This window comes from Phasianus colchicus, chromosome 1 (assembly GCF_987193195.1).
Source record: "Phasianus colchicus chromosome 1, bPhaCol1.hap1.1, whole genome shotgun sequence".
NCBI lineage: Eukaryota > Metazoa > Chordata > Aves > Galliformes > Phasianidae > Phasianus > Phasianus colchicus.
In genome coordinates, this window is record NC_143436.1 from 175,652,584 (window position 1) to 175,667,722 (window position 15,139).

Genomic DNA, 15,139 nt, shown 5'->3' on the forward strand with positions numbered 1-15,139 from the left:
CTCATTGTGGATCTCTCTTTTCATTTGATATATACTGTTTCTGACTCTGTTTAGCAAGACCTTATTAATTCTCTTGGATACTTTTTTACAACACTGTTTTTCATATTTTGAGTTTCAGATATTTCAGCTCTGTCATCTAATTCATCATCGTAAGTTCCATGTGAGCACTGGTGGTGTTACATTATGAATTTTTTTTTATTGGCAACCTTAGGCACAGTTGTTAAAATAACTTGCTATCTTGGATGCCAGACTTAACGATTTGAACATTCTTTGGGAAGTGTAGTAGTAATAGAACTTTACATAGTCAAAATAAATTTTCACTGTCTTCATATGAGTTCATATCACTTCTGTAAATGATATCTGTGACTTTCAAAACTGACAGCTAGAAAATGAAGATCAGGCAAAGTAGTGGCCATTTGGAATGTTCAAGAATATTCACCAAAAGATGATCCTTCTTCATTTGCAGTCATGCTGGTTTATTCATTATTTATCTTACAATTATCTCGAAAAAGAGGAATGCTAGAGTCGTGCTGATGATCTGATACATACCCCTAACCCAATCCTGGAACAAGTTTGTGTGCTGAAAGAGGTAGGAGACTATGAGAGGAAATGGTGCACAAGCACACATGTTAAGTTCAATATGATAATGCATATGTCCAGTAATTAGTGTGCAGCCAGCCTTGGATCATGCATTTCCTAAGGTTCAGGGTTTTCCTTTGCAGCCATTGTGCATTTTCTATCTCTTGTGCCCTTTCAGTGTGTTTTGAAAGGCAGACTGAACTCTTTTCTTTTTCTTGCAAGGTCTTTGAAATGTGAAATTCTTGACATGTTTGTAACTCACATCATTAATACTGCTTAGAACTAAGTAAAAGTTAATCTTAAGTTAATTTTTTTTTAATCTGTAGTACCAGAGCAGTTGATTTTTTTTTTTTTTAATGGAATTCATCTTTGCGAGATTTCTTTAAACAGCAAAATAATTATTCTTACAGTTTATGATTTGACAGAGGTATTACTTTGATTGTAAGATGCTTTGGAGTTATTAGAGGCACTGAAGAATCTGATGCATGAATCCACTATAGAGTCACACGTTAGAGATCTGCTTCTCTATCTGGCTTAGTTTTAGGCTGCAAAAAGAGCCTAATTCACAAAGTAGTCCTTTTCTAAAGATATAAATGTAGTGTACCTTTCTATAAAAGGTGAGAGAGACCTTTTCAAATTTAGTAAGTGAAGGAAATTAAAACAATGAAAATTAAGGTAGGACATTTCTGAAACAAATGAGGTACTTCAGTACCCTCTCTAGGTACTCTTCTGTAGGATTTCTTTCTGCACTTCTGTTAAGAATAGCTTAATTGCTATCCTAGTTTCGCTGATGTTGGTGTAGATGTCAAGCAGATGTAATTATAGTACTTGAGTTTTTCAATTGCTTGGATAAGTCTCCTGTATACCATTATGCAGAAGCTGGTTGACTTAATCATGCTTTTTAGATATGTTGTTCAACCCCCTTTTTAAGCATGCCTTTTTTTCTTCAGGAACAAATCCTGGTAACGAGAGTTAGGAGTCCTCTCAAAATGCTTTCCGGACTGACTGCATTCTGGAGTGGGGGATGAGGGATTTAGAGGAATGAGTGCCTGATCTCAAGATCAGAGTTAGATTTTGGCTTGGTTGCAACTAGAACAGAGTTGATTTTCCTCATAGTGGATGGTATGGTGCTGTGTTTTGGCTTCAGGAGAAAAACTGTGCTGGCTACACACTGATGTTCAAGTTACTGCTGAGCAATGCTGTATGGTGGCAGGAGTGTTTCCATTTTTCAGCTTCTCATACTGTCCTGCCAGTGAGGGGGCTGAGGGGTAGAAGGAGGTAGGAGCGGAGAGAGCCAGAATAGCTGACCTAAACCAGCCAAAGGGATCTTCCATCCCATATGGCATTGTGTGATGAAACCATGACACTGAGAGGAGCTGGCTGGGGAAGCAGGCACTGCTGAGGGACTGACTGGGCATTGGTTGTGGGAGTGAGCAACTGTGTTGCACATCATTTGTTTTGTAAATATATGCATGTATGTATTATTATCAGTACTATTATTTCTTTCTTTGTTTTAGTAAACAGTTTTTACCTCAACCTCTGAGTTCTGTTGGTTTTTGTTTTTTTTTATTTCTCTCCTCTGTCCCACTGAGACTGGGAAGAGCGAGTGAAAGGCTATGTAGTATTTAGCTGTTTGCCAAGTTAAATCTTTACAGGTTTTTTAATGGATCTCACTAATATTTTGGATGTCTTTGTATGAATATTATGTATTTCATAACATTTTGTTGAATAAGTACAATACCTAGCCACAGGTCCCAGTTATGAATGCACCACGTGCTGCTGGCGAAGTTGGAACCTGAATATGGTTTCATGCCAGGAGACTCTTTCTCGACAGGGCACATACTTGGAGCAGCTCTGTAGTATTGTTTCAACAATTCCCATTTAACCCTTTGTATCAATTCACCACATTCTCTTACCTATTTGCTCGTACTACTTTACATTTCCATCTCTATTTTTCATAGAACTGTGTGTTTCAGTCAGACCAGATTAATGCAAAAACTTTCTTGCATGCACCATTTTATTTGAATTATATAATTGCTTATTTACATGCAGTTTCTTTTGTTGCAGCCAAACAGGCAATGGAGCAGGGAAAATCTCCAGTTATAATAGACAACACTAATACTCAAGCCTGGGAGATGAAACCATATGTGGAAGTGGTAGGTTTTATTGTGAAATTATACCGTCTGGTACAGCTCTGTGAGTTTACCTTCATGAGCAATGAGCTGGTCTGCTATGTGCAGAACATCTTCTGTTCTTGGGTTTCTGTAGGAAATCTGCTTGTTAATACAATGAGTAAATGGTATGGTGATAGTCCACAGCAGTTTTAGGACAGATGTGATCTAATCTGCTTAGCCTGGAGTGAAAGACAGGTTTGGGGCAAGTGAAATTCAGCATACTACCAATGTATATTTAACTACATTTGTTTATTGTAGTGGTCCATGAACTTCTTGTTGTAGTTATTACTGTTCATATTTTATTTAATAATGCTACTCATATGAAACATTTTTCTTTGCTTGCTACAGGCTCTAGAAAAGGGATACAGAGTGGAGTTCCGTGAGCCAGATACTTGGTGGAAATTTGATCCTGAAGAACTGGAAAAGTAAGCTTTGTATTAGATGAATCATTGTATTTATGTATCAAAAAATATAAAGAAACTTGCCCATGTAAATACGTATAGGAAGTGTATATTTTATCCAGTATCTTATACTGAAAATCTAATTTAACTATTTGTTTAAAATATGCATTTTGAAACACATTAGACTTGTGGATATCAAAATCTTTTCTTGTTGATCCTAGAAGTCAATATTAAAATTTTCTTGGAAGCAAATTAGGAAGTAATTAACTATTGTAGAAAGTGCTTCTGCTGTAATGAAAAACTTAAGTTATCCTGGGAAACTTGTTGCTACAAAACAGACAATAAATAGTTAGAATGTAAAAAAAAAAAAAAAAATTGTTTCATTAAGAGTGCATCAATAGAAGTGCCTTATGTTTTCTTTCTTTAAATGTCTCTTCCTCAGGGAACAGTAGTGCATAACTAATCAGTATAGATTAAATAGAAAGTTTGTGTTTTAGGTTATTCTATCACAGGATTTTGTGAAACCATTTCAATCTTCAGAGCATCAATCCAGTTGCTTTATGTATTTGAATAGATGTGCATGGTCAGCAAACTTTGTTTTTTGGGAGTTTAGGAAAAATGTTGATGTGGTATTTTATTTTGCAGGTTTATGTTGTTGTTTTCCCTATTAGTGTGTTTAAGAAATAGAGAAGTTATTGTAGTTTGGGGATTTCCCCTTACAAATTTTGAGCTCGACTTTCGTGCAGTACTTGAGTAAATACTATCCTAGTCATAAATTCAGAGAACCTATTAATTGTCTGGAGTTGTGCATTCTAATTCCCTCTTAAACAGGGTCACTGTTTACATTCTTTGTTTCTGCTGTTTGGAATAAAACCAAGCTGGCTTGTACTTTACCTAGCCAAAGTATTTTGAATATATCGTTCTCTCCCTTCTCCCTCCCCTCTTTTTTTTTTTTGGTGGCCCTGTCTGATTGAGATTGTTAATAACATTTGTTCAGTACTAGCATATGCTGATATTTTAGGAGTCTTGTGTATTTCTAGATACCTTTATTAAGTTGTTTCTGCCACAGCCTAGTGTTTAAGAAATCAGAGCAAAGCCTTACTGAAAGGAAAAGAACTAAGTTGACACTAGGTGAATGCCTGATGTCAGAAACGTGATAAATGTACATCCAGTGTCTTTTCTTCCTCATGTTGGTGAGGTACATATTGTCTTTAGACTCACTTGTGTGTGATTTTTGCTTTTAGTTTAGTATTCTTCACATAGCTTGTGGAAACGTCTTGACTTCACATATGTATGTCTTGTAGTAGTGCTTAAGACATGTTACGTAGTATTTAGACCCCTTATGCAAAGGATTTCCTACTTCCAGATGTAATTTTTAGGTAATTCTGAAAACTGCTAGCCAGAGCAAACAAGTGGCACACTGGTAGAAGATAGATGTTTTAAGAGCTTACTCATCATTGGATAAAAACATTACCCTTTTTCAGAAAACTTTTATGATTTCTGAGTAGGAGGCAGAACACAGAGGTGTATGTTTGATTCAGACCTCTGGGAAATAACAGGTATCCTGTCAAAGCAGTATTTGAGGATAGATGTTAAAGTTTACCTATTGAATATATAAAGAGAAGTGAAATGCAAACAAATGAAATATATTCATTTTTCCTTCAACGTGATCATGGAACTGCAGTTTGGCATTGACTTCATTGAACTTGTGCTGATTTTTTATTTTTTTGGGGGTAGTAATGTCTATGTAGTATTATTTTATCAATATATTGGCATGCTCTTCATGGCAAAATTCTTCTAATGTAGAAGCCTTTGATAGTGATGAAACTTGGCTATTGTCAACAGATAAGCTTTCAAAGTGTAACTGTCTGCTAGAAGATTTTGCTGGTACATGTGTTGCTGAAGGATGAGATGCCTTTATGTTCCTTCAGTGTAGCCAGGCTGCCTAAAAGATTAGGGAAAACATACCAAAGGAGGATGTGCTGTCTTGATCTTTTTCTAGAGTCAGTTCTGTTGCAGTGCTGGTCATTCTCTCACACTCAGTTTGTGCATTAGCCTCATTGTTGTGTTTTTAGGGGAGGCTGAAATTCTATTAATGTGAATTTTGAGTTGTTATTCCATAGGTGCTGAGGAAATAAAAGCATTACAATGTAGTTTCTAATGTCAGGTTCTTATTAGGCCAAATTCTCACTGGAAGCAGTGGCTGTTCATTGCTGCAAGAACAGGATGTCTCTTCTGGCTGCTTTGACACTTTCCCTTATCTGCCTTATCTGTCCTGTTTTTGTCTATTTCTAAATTTGAAACAAGTATCAATAAAAATAGAAGTATCATGAGCATGCAGTTCTTGTTTTGAAAAACAATTTTCTCTTCATTTCCCTTAGTTTTACTGATGAGAAAATATTTTGTCTTGAAATCATATAGTTCCATTTTTTATGCTAAGTAATATTCTTTCCTAAATAATAAGCAACTTTCCTAAATAATAGTCTATAAGGCATTCATCTCTCTACTCATTAGCTGGTATACTATATAGAATCTTAAAAATAAATAGGAAAAAAATTGTTTCTAAGGCTGTTTAGATATGCTGTCCTGATGAATAACATCAGATTTCTTTATAAAGAAGAATGGTTGTATTGTTTTCTGGTACTTCATGCATTCAGTGGTGAATTATTAAAAATAAAGTCAGTATTAATGCAAATTGAATACTGAGAGAATGAGAATACAGTGTTTAAAAAAAAAAAAAACTTTAAATTTAAAATGTTATAACATTTTAAATTAAAATTTATGTGATCACTTGACTTAGTTATGTTTTTTAATTATATAAAGATTACTGTTAAGAAATACGGGAAAATACATCTGGTTCTTTTAGAAATGAGAAGCAAGGAGAAAAAATGTAAGATTTTTTTTTTTTTCTTATAGACTGTAAACATAACCATACCAGGCAATTCATTTAAATTTTTATTTTTGTAGGAGGAATAAACATGGGGTCACTCGTGAGAAGATTGCTCAGATGTTGGAACGATACGAATATCAAATATCCATACCTATTGTCATGAATTCAGAGTTACCTCCTCACAAACACACACAGAGGCCACCTCTGCAGCGAAGACATAGGTGGGGAGGCAATACAGACTCATGGAATTCTTTCAGTATTTCCAGTAGCCAATAATACAGTTGCAGTCAGTGATAAAAATCTGCTACTTCCCCTTCTAAAAAACGTCACCACCTCCAATAAACCAGTGGATTTTCTGGTTTAAATAGGCCTGGTTCAAGACCATTTCCTTCTGGAGGTTGTTCCTTTAGTGGACTTTCATGTAAATAAAATTGTACATTAAATGTTTTTAAAAGCTATATTTATTACAGTTGTAATAAGTTTGATTTCAGTAAAATATTTGATACGAGGTGTAGCGTAGTCTTTCTTCATAAAACTAAGATGAGATGTTTTCATACAACAAATAACTGTATAGAAGGTTTTCTTTAAAGAAGGTCCTGTTAGATATCTTTGAAAACTAAGTCCCTAAAGAAGAGATTATTTATGTATTAATCAATTTTAATAATTTTCATTATCTTTGAGACGTTGTTTTTTTAAAAACCATGATGTCCCAGGTTGTGCTTTTGTTTTAACTGGTAGATATTGACAAAAACTACTGGCAAAAAGAAGGCATGTATTTTGTGGTTTCATCTCAGAAGCTCTCCTCAGCTGAAGCAACAGAATTCAACAGCCTTAAACTCTGTGACCTCAGTTTTTTTAATTTATTCGTTCATTCTCTGCAGATTATAGAATGTGGTGATGTCTGCACACCATTGACCTTTTTGTGTCTAAAAAACCTAAATTTTATCACTGCAGGCAAAATTCATCAAGTCTTTCTTAGTCCATTTCTTTCATCTAAAAACCAGGCACTTAATTCATTAGGCTGTCAGACCTCATCATTTGGGATGCATCCATTCAATGCAAATAATGGGTATACCTCTGTAAAACCATATTGTGTTCTTACTTTGGCACAGACAACGTGATCTGTTCAGCACATAACACAAAAGAACCAGCATGGAGATAGACTAATTTATTACCTTTTTTTTTTTTTGCTTAAAAACTGATGAATTCATAAGCTTTCACTTTGCTTGCTTTCTAACTGCTTACTGTATTAATAAAATATATTTGTCTTCAGTGTTGTTTTAGTAATTCAGTGCAAGTTTTTTATTCTTAAGATTTTATCAGACGAGCGCTGTTACTAATGTGTTGGCTGAAACAACTTCCCTTCAGGTCTGACTATGTTTGATTTTCTAAAACTCTGAATGAGTAGATCTTGAAGAGGAAGGCTTGTGAAGAGTATGAGATCCTAGCTCAAACAATTCTTTCTTCTATTTTGTTATTATTACAATGTAATAGTCATTAGAATTTTGAAATTTGTGAAGCCAGCATGATTTTCATTTTTTACTTACAGGCAGTATGTTGTAGGGGCCCTAAAAGGTGCTTTATCTTTAAAATCTGAGTAACAAAACCTGAAAATCCAGATATATAATGAAGTGTCTTTCTGTCGTTTTTCACAACTACTGTGCAAGTCTACATTTGTACAGTTTAACCTATGTCAAGAATAATATTTTTCTAAGGGATTTGATTAAAAGGAGGAGTAGGAGTTGAAGTGTGCAGTTTCACATTTAAATAATTGTTTTAATGATTTGAAAAATGATACAAGTAGTGCATGGATTCTTAATATATTGAACAACTGTGTATACTTTTTTTTAAAAAAAAAAGCTCTCCCTTGTTATACAACATTTATACCGATTGTGTTACTATATTTTAATTTCCATGGTCATCTTTTTTCTGTGTCTCAAGAGAATTATGGAAATCATTGTCAATGATCAGTAATGCTTTAATTATCTACATGTTTTTATATTTCAGTATAAAAGTACACTTCAGATTAGAAGGAGATGGATTTTTTTTTTGAGAGAGAATCATTTAATTTACTCACGTGATCTAAAAACAAAATAAAGGGATGGAGTAATGTACTGTTTACAGAGTGTGCTAAGATATTACCAAAAGGTAATCAGTAAAAAAATACTGTAAAAAAAGGTAATCATCTTCAGTTTTTAAAGGAAATGGGCTTTTTTTAAAAGCAGTATTTAGTTGACACTTAAGTTTTCTCTAACTGAAAGCTTGCGTTTGAGTCGACATGAATTATTAGTGCTTTAAAAGGATGGAGCATTTCTGTGTTTTATTGCTTTAATAAATTGTTGGTGAATGGTGAGTAGTTCTGACATGCAGAGGTGTGCTGATCAACGTAGGCTTGCTATTTGCAAAAGACACATAACAAGAACAGAATGCTTTGCAACTTGTCACAGAATCAAAGAGTTACTGGAAACTGCTTAACCTGTAATGCTGTATTCCAAGGTAAGTACAGCGACATAACAGGTAAAAACACAATTGTTGCTTTACAGCATGTTCACGTTTTGTGAGGATATCACGTTTGTGGTTTAAGCTGCTAACTAGAAATGCATGTGTCTGAGACAGAAATTGCTTTCTTGTCGCTAATGGTGTGTTATACTATGATATAAATATGGGAATAAAAATAAAAGGAGGATATGAAGTACACGTGTTGCAGGTGTTGAATTCCTGCTCACTTGCAAGTGAGGAAAATGTTTTATTTTGCCAAGAAGGGCATACAAGAAATGTAAGGACTGTTTTCAATTAGAACTCAGTTCCATTGGACTTGAAATCTAATTATTTTTATTATCCAGCATAATGTTTATGCAGTACATCTCTTGATTTGTTAGACATCACAGGTGTGTAGCTATTTTCTTTTGGTTTTGATTTCTGAATTGCTAGTTCACAGTATTTGATGAAATAGTGACAGAAATAGCAGGTAAAATGTTAGCGTAGCAAATGCAAGTTCTAAGTATCTGCTGCATATTTCACACTAGTGAAGTGTTTGGTAAGTAAATTCAAACAGAAGAGTTAGGTGTAGTTTTAAGATCTATTTTCCTAATCATGACATTTAAATCAGCGAAACATGCATATTTTGTTAGCAGGTAGCTGATGTGTTGTTAATAAAGGGGCAAAAAAGCTCTAGTTTTACTGCTTGATCTAAACTGCTATATCTTGATTTCCTGAAGTACTGAAAGCTTTGACAGATGATTTGATGTTACTTTTTCACTTAAAAAATAATAATAATAAACGTCAGACCTAATGTAACAGCAGGTTTTTGGGTTTTTTTTAATATGATGTTACATGGTGTCCTATTAAGAATTCTGTTTTCTGTTCTGGTGGCCATGCCCCTGTAGGTTCATTCTAATCTGTTTTGCTGTGCTGGATACTTTAAGCTTTTTGTTGTTGTTTTTTCCTGTAAAGATGAAAGCCAGGGTTTTGTCTTTTGTGTTTTGTCTCCTGAAGCGTTCTACAGAGCTGGTAGATTTTTGTTATTGCTTTATAGTAGATAACAGAAGATCGGGCTCTGTCTAACTCATTTGTCTTTGATTGTTTTCTCTTTCCTGATGTCATTTAGACTGTGTCAGTTCTTTTTTTTTTTTTTTGAGCTGACCAATATAATTCATTTTCAATCAGCTGCAAAAAGAAATATTTTCATCATTTCGCATTTGTCTATATGATACCTGTCATTTGAACTCCTGCCTCTTTCCAGCAATCAAGTTAGTTGGAGGAAATTCTTTCCCTCTCTGCTGGTACATCGTGAGATGTCTGTTGAGAATTGAGGGGTTTCCATGCAAAAGAAAAGAGACCTGTATTGCAACTCCTGGTAAGAAGCAATGACACAACATAGTGTTGAAATGCAGTTCATAAAATTGAAATCAAATGTTCAATTTAAAAGTGTTCAGATGTTTTGTATAGGTCGGATATGTGAGAATACTTCTCCTCAGTGTTTCTTAACTGACATTTTTCATTATTTTTTTCACCATTATTTCATTATTTTATCTTCTCATCCTTCCAAAACAAAAGCAAGGGCTGTATGGCTTTGCTGAATTACCATAATCTTTCTTGGATTTAAGCTCTATTTTATTTCCTAGATGAGAATCTGCTGATACATCAATTTAGGGTTTATATTTTTCTCTGAGTAAGCTAACTGACTTGAATAACTGTAAATCAGCTTATATTCAGTTCACAGAAAAATATGGGCTTAAGGTGCTTACAGCGTGAGTGGGGCTGGTCTTTTCTCGCTAGTGACAGGTGACAGGACGAGGGAAAATGGCCTCAAGTTGTGCCAGGGTAGGTTTAGGTTGGATATCAGGAAACACTTCTTTACAGAACAGGTTGTTAAGCACTGGAATAGGCTGCCCAGGGAGGTGGTTGAGTCACCATCCCTGGATGTGTTTAAAAGCCATTTGGATGTGATGCTCAGGGACATGATTTAGCAGAGGGTTGTTAGAGTTAGGGTAGGATGGTTAGGTTGTGGTTGGACTCGATGATCTTTAAGGTCTTTTCCAACCTGAGCTGTTCTGTGATTCTATGTGGATAAATAGCTGTTCTTTAAGGTGTGTAGAAGATAAAGCAGTACATTATATAAGAGTTTATCAGGATCAGATCATTTACATTTTTATTTTTGTGGTAACAGAAAAGCAGGAAGTGATGTCCTTGGCTTTGGGTAGGCTGTGACAGATTGATCAAGAATAATAAAAGTATTGAGAAGTATGGCATCTGGAAGGAGTCTTTGCATTTCCTTTCAGATGATAGAGATATCTTCCCATTGAGAGATGCTCCTTTCTTTTACAGGTAGGCGATCCTTGACCTTGTAATGTGTACCTTACTGCTTCATAGTGCTGTAACTGCCATGTTCTGCTAAGTCATGATGTACTGTAACTATGAAGTAACTTTCTCAGCCCTACTTGCAGTCTTTTCAGTGGTGTTAAATATTTTTTTGCATCTTTGTCACATCTACCCTTTTCTTGAGCATCTCCTGGGATGGTGACTCCACCACCTCGCTGGGCAGCCTGTTCCAACTCCTCGTCATTCTAAGAAGAAATTATTCCTCATATCCAACTTGACCCTCCCCTGGAGCAACTTAAAGCTGTTACCTCCCATCCTAATATTGTACCAAACCTCTTTCCCACACACTGCTTGTACCATGAACTTTCCAATGGCTCATGGACATGCTTTGGAGTGGATTGGGTTATCTTACTTCTCCCCCACTGTGCTTTTTTCCTTACAGTTTTATTCTGCTTGTGTGATGAATACATTGCTTTCCAAGATTCATGAAAACTGAAGTGTAGACATTGGATCTGAAGCCAGACAGGTATACATATCTGAGCTTCATTTGCAGACCGTAGATTAAACTGTTTGATACATACTCCAAATGTTCAGTGAGGTATACCTGAGAAAATATCAAAACTTTTTCACTTATGAAACTTCCAGTTACAGGACTGTGCTTAAGGCTATGTGGTGTTGTATATGGGACTATAAATAGCATTCTACATATGTGTATATAGGAAACACAGCTGGAGTGTTGGGTTCCATTCTGTATTTTTGTTGGGTTCCAGCAGTCTGGACTGAGTTCCAGTTTCTAATAACAAATTCTGAAGTTATGTTCAGCATGCTGTCTCTTTTTGTCCTGGATGTTGAGGAAAGGCTTTGTTGTGAGTAGATAACTGACTTTGGTGTAAGTGTTCTGTAGGGAAGCGAGTTGTAAAGAGATTTAATGAGTTGGTCTTCTGACTGTTGATTTTGTGGTGCTCATGTTGAGGATGTGCAGCTTTGAGATCCTTGCTATGAGTAAGATGTGACACAGGAGTGACACATCCAGAGTGCTTTGAACCTAGAGCATGGTGCACAGGGAGAGCCTGTGAGGAGTGGTGTTTGTTCAGCCTGAAGAAGAGGATGCTGGGGCTAAGACGGCTTGGTGTGAGCTTCAACTTCCTAATGGGAGGCTGTGAGGATGGAGCCAGGCTCTTATTGGATGAGAAGCAACAGGTAGAAGTTACAGCATGGGAAATTCTGGTTAGATCTTATGGGAAAATTAAAAAGAAAAAAAGAAAAACAAAAACCAAACTCCCGTGATGTTGGTCAGACAGTGGCAGAGGATCCACAGAGGCTGTGTAATTTCCATTCTTGAAGCATTCCAAACTTGTCTGGGTAAGGCACTGAGCAACTAGATCTAAGCTGGTGTTGCTTTGAGCAGATGATGGACCCTGTGATCTCCAGAGGCTATTTCTAGCATAAATGACTTATCAAAAGAGCTGTTTAGCTCATATCTATGAGAGAATGTTTCTCAATCACCAGCTGCATCGTTGCCTTGGTGGTGGTATGGCAGAGGATGAACCTTCCCACCAATATTGATACATTTTGTTGTAGTGTGGCAGATGGCAGCAGGGGGGCAGTCTGACAGAATGGCGTCTGACGTAGGACTGCAGATGAAGCAAAGGTGTGGCACTGAATTCCTCCATGAGAAAAAATGGCACCTGCTGAAAGCTGCTTTAGACATAGACATCTCTATGGAGACCAAACAGTGGATGTAAGCACATTAAGGCAGTGGGTGCTGCGTCTCAGCAGTGGCAGCAGTGACAGTGTGTCACGTCCATTGGTGCAGGTTTTTACCAGTGTGGGTTTTTTTCTGCTTGCAAAAATGCAGAGCTAATGGTGGTAATTATCATAGAATCACAAGGTTGGAAACGACCTATAAGATCATCTAGTCCAACTGTTCTCCCATCACCATTGCTACCACAAACTAAACCATATCTTGCAGCTCCAGACGCCTCTTGAACACTGCCAGGGACGGCGACTCCACCACCTCCCTGGGCAGCCATTCCAGTGCCTGACCACTTCTGAGAGAAAAAGTTCTTCCTCATGTCCAACCTAAACCTCCTCTGGTACAACTTGCAGCCGTTTCCTCGGGTCCTGTTTGTTTCCTGGGAGAAGAGGCCAAACCCCTCCTCATCACAGCCTCCCTTCAGGAAGTTGTAGAGTGCAGTGAGGTCTCTCCTGAGCCGCCTCTTCTCCAGACTAAACAATCCCAGCTCCCTCAGCTGCTCCTCATAAGACTTGTGCTCCAGACCCTTCACCAGTTTCATTGCCCTTCTCTGGACACGTTCCAGGGCCTCAATTTCTTTCTTGTAGTGAAGAGCCCAAAACTGAACACAGTACTCGAGGTGCGGCCTCACCAGTGCCAAGTACAGAGGGAGACGTTGAAAAAGAGTGATTTAGTTATTAGCTTAGCTTATACCTATGTCATTTTCAGTTTCTGTCCAAGGACAAACTTCTGACATTTAGAACATTGCAGAACTGGAGGACATAGTTTCCTGCATCTTTCATCCCTAGCACTCTGGGAATTATAGCATGTTGTTTTATATAAGGCAGTGCTCCTTGTGTATCCCTGGATCTTTGGGTGAAAGAGGCTTGAGAGGGAAATTAGATAATACTACACAGGAGAAATAGTAGTACACAGTAATAGTAACTGATAATTGGGTCCAAGGATGGCAAAACACTGAGATTTGTACAAATAAATAAAGAAATGTATTATCTTCTTGAGAATGCACATAATTGAATGCTGCATAGCTCACAGTGTTTTGCACCACTTAGGAGATGCATGGAATAAACCTAATGATTACAACAGCTGTTGTTAGCATCACTGTCTGTAGTTACACCTAATTGAATTGTAGCATTGCCATCATCTGAGGTAGCGGCTGGATTTTAGCTGATACTGTTATGGTTACTATTTTTCCCCTTTCATCTTACTTCCCCCCTCTTTTTTTTCCTCCCAGACTGTGTCTCACTGTCACTGATTTGGCATGACTTGTCTCTGTGTGTTCGGTTACTACAGTTTTCTTTACAGTTCTGGAGCCTTCTCCCCCTTCACTTTTCTTCCCTGAAGTATCAGCTTGTGTGCAGAGCCCTGTGATCTCAGAGAGTGGTCAGGCACTGGAATGGCTGCCCAGGGAGGTGGTGGAGTGACCGTCCCTGGCAGTGTTCAAGAGGTGCCTGGATGAGGAGCTGCGAGATATGGTTTAGTGTTTGTGGTAGCAGTGGTGATGGGAGGACGGTTGGACTAGATGATCTTGTAGGTTGTTTCCAACCTTATGATTCTATGCCTTATTCTCTTTCTTTTATGCCTCAGCTCAAACTGATGCTGATTCCAAAACTGATAGATATTTAATTACCTACAGTTTTGTTGATTGAAACTCTTGAATACAGCTAGAATCTGTTTTCCTTCACTGGAAGTTTCTAGCAGAAAACACTTGTTACATACCTCCAAGCGGTCCGTTCTGCTCTCATTGCACCTCTGTTGCTTCCTTATTATTAGCGGGAATGGTTTTAAACTGAGACAGGGAGGTTTAGGTCAGATATTAGAAGGAAGTTTTTCACCCAGAGGGTGGTGACGCACTGGAACAGGTTGCCCAAGGAGGCTGTGGATGCCCCATCCCTGGAGGCATTCAAGGCCAGGCTGGATGTGGCTCTGGGCAGCCTGGTCTGCTGGTTGGCGACCCTGCACATAGCAGGGGGTTGAAACTAGGTGATCATTGTGGTCCTTTTCAACCCAGGCCATTCTATGATTCTTACACCCCTACCCATGATTCTCATCAGCTTGATTTTCATTGTCTTACGTCAGACTCCATTTTACATTTGGTTTTGGTGTGATCATGCCCTGACAAAGAACAGCCAACACTTTACTCTGTAAAAATCTAGTTTTGGCTTCAACACCTTTTTATTGTGTTTGCTTATGACTAAATTCTGGTTTTGGTGGTTGTTACCTTTGTATTCAAGTGTGACAGTGATACATCACCATATGTATTTCTCTATGGTAAAAAAAAAAATAGTGGGTTTTATTTATCTACTTCAATATTTTTATAAATAAATCTACTTTCAATATTTTTATTGATGACCTGGATGAGGGCATTGAGTGCACCCTCAGTAAGTTTGCAGATGACACCAAGTTGGCTGGAAGTGTCGATCTGCCTGGGGGTAGCGAGGCCCTACAGAGAGATCTGGACAGGCTGGAGAGCTGGGCTGAAGCCAATGGGATGAGGTTTAATAAGACCAAATGCCGGGTC

General features: G+C 37.3%; 1 protein-coding gene across 5 annotated transcripts in view; it reads left to right on the top strand.

Annotated features, from left to right (window-relative positions):
* The window catches only part of LOC116244279 (NEDD4-binding protein 2-like 2), a 47,864-nt gene that overhangs the window by 17,465 nt on the left and 15,260 nt on the right, over positions 1 to 15,139 (top strand). For 4 of the 5 annotated variants that reach the window (XR_016462963.1, XM_090133386.1, XM_031615873.2 and 1 more), the window contains 3 exons: positions 2,647 to 2,735; positions 3,102 to 3,178; positions 6,122 to 6,265. Coding sequence is in view for 4 of the 5 variants with exons in the window: in XM_031615873.2 (XP_031471733.2) it covers positions 2,647 to 2,735; positions 3,102 to 3,178; positions 6,122 to 6,265 (310 nt within the window). In the remaining variant the exon portion in view is untranslated. Of the gene's footprint in view, positions 1 to 2,646; positions 2,736 to 3,101; positions 3,179 to 6,121; positions 14,862 to 15,139 lie in introns of those variants that run through there. The other variant, XM_090133387.1, reaches the window with a different exon arrangement.